Source organism: Aplysia californica, unplaced genomic scaffold (assembly GCF_000002075.1).
Source record: "Aplysia californica isolate F4 #8 unplaced genomic scaffold, AplCal3.0 scaffold00859, whole genome shotgun sequence".
NCBI lineage: Eukaryota > Metazoa > Mollusca > Gastropoda > Aplysiida > Aplysiidae > Aplysia > Aplysia californica.
This window is the reverse complement of record NW_004798129.1, coordinates 123,124-124,686: the sequence shown is the minus strand read 5'-3', so window position 1 is coordinate 124,686 and position 1,563 is coordinate 123,124. Positions and strand designations below refer to the sequence as shown.

Below are 1,563 nucleotides of genomic sequence, written 5' to 3'. Positions count from 1 at the left end.
TCATTCGGCACATTGATATAACATCTATGATATGAGTCGCCCGAGATACGCTCACACAAAAATTACCTTAAAAAATCAAATTTGGCAGAACTGTGAGACATCAAAGAAAATGAAAATTAAGTACTGTAGCATAATAATATCGGACTTTCATCTTTATTACATACCCATTTTGTGCCAACATTGTTCGAGTATCATGAAAACATTTGTTCTAATTGGGTGAATCAAATTTTGAGCTATCCTGCATAATCCACCGTACAACTTCTGAAATATTTTCCACTGGTGATGTTAACTCAGGGTATGGATGATACAGTGAATCACACAGGTTTGATTAGAACATATTTACCGCCACTGATGTGCACAGAACAAATGGACGTCTGACCAGACACTGATAGGGTCACTCTGTCTATGGTGAGGGTGGGATTCTGACATCGGATGTCCACGACGTTTTCACTGACCGTTGATTTCAAGACATCGGAGCACGGGACTGTCTGGCTGTCTTTCTTAAACTCCACAGACACATGGTGAACTGTTGGAAGATTAAGAAAACGTCATCTTTTTGACTGAAGTGATTTGAAAATGAGAGACAGAGTGTGGACTGTTTTGATGTGTGTGTGTGTGTGTGTGTGTGTGTGTGTGTGTGTGTGTGTGTGTGTATGTGTGTGTGTGTCTGTGTGTGTGTCTGTGTATGTGTAAGTGCGTGTCTCTCTGTGTATGAGTGTGTGCTTGCGTTTATGTACCCTGTGTATGTGTGTATGTGTTTGTGTAAGTGTGTGTATGTGTGTGTCTGTGTATGTGTCTTTATTCGTGTGTGCGTGTGTGTGCATGTTTATATGTGTGTATGTAGGTACATGGGTGTGTTTATGTGTGTATATGAGTATGTATGTGTGTATGTGTATGAATTTGCATGTACATGTGTATATGTGAGTATATGTGTATATGTATGTGTGTATATATGTTTATGTGTGTTCATGTATGTGTGTATGTGTATGTATGTGTATATTTGTATGTGTGTGTATGTATGTAAGTGTGTATGTAAGTGTGTGTGTATGTTTGTATGTGGTATGTGTCAGTGTGTATGTGCGTGCACGTTTATGTATGTGTGTGTGTGTTTGTGTGTGTATGTGTTTGTATGTGTGTGTATGTGTGTATGTGTGTATATGTATGTATTTGTGTGTCGGTGTTTGTGTGTGTATGTGTGTATGCGTGTGTATGTGTGTGTGTTGTATGCCCGTGGGTGCAGTAGTCGAGACACCGAAGGGTAAAGAGAAGGAGAGCGATAGAGAGAGTGAGAAAGCGGCAAGGAGAGAGAAAGGGAGAGAAAAAAAGGGAAAGAGAGAGAAACAGTGTGTATGTGTGAGAGAGAGAGAGAGATAAGGAGAAAGAAAAAAGGAGAGAGAGAGAGAGAGAGAGAGAGAGAGAGAGAGAGAGAGAGAGACAGGGCGTTTTTGTTTTAGTAGAGGTTTTACGGCGCTCGCAACTGCATAAGGTCATATGACAGGGAGTTAGGGGTGAACGTTTGTCATATGACAGGGAGTAAGGGGTGAACGTTTGTCATATGACAGG

General features: G+C 40.7%; 1 protein-coding gene across 1 annotated transcript in view; it reads right to left on the bottom strand.

The window, feature by feature from the left end:
* Nucleotides 1–343: 343 nt before the first annotated feature.
* The window catches only part of LOC101861546, a gene marked incomplete at both ends in the record, with an annotated part of 12,017 nt that continues 10,797 nt past the window's right edge, over nucleotides 344–1,563 (bottom strand). Inside the window, 1 exon segment of the mRNA XM_035972810.1 lies at nucleotides 344–526. Within this exon segment, the coding sequence (XP_035828703.1) occupies nucleotides 344–526 (183 nt within the window).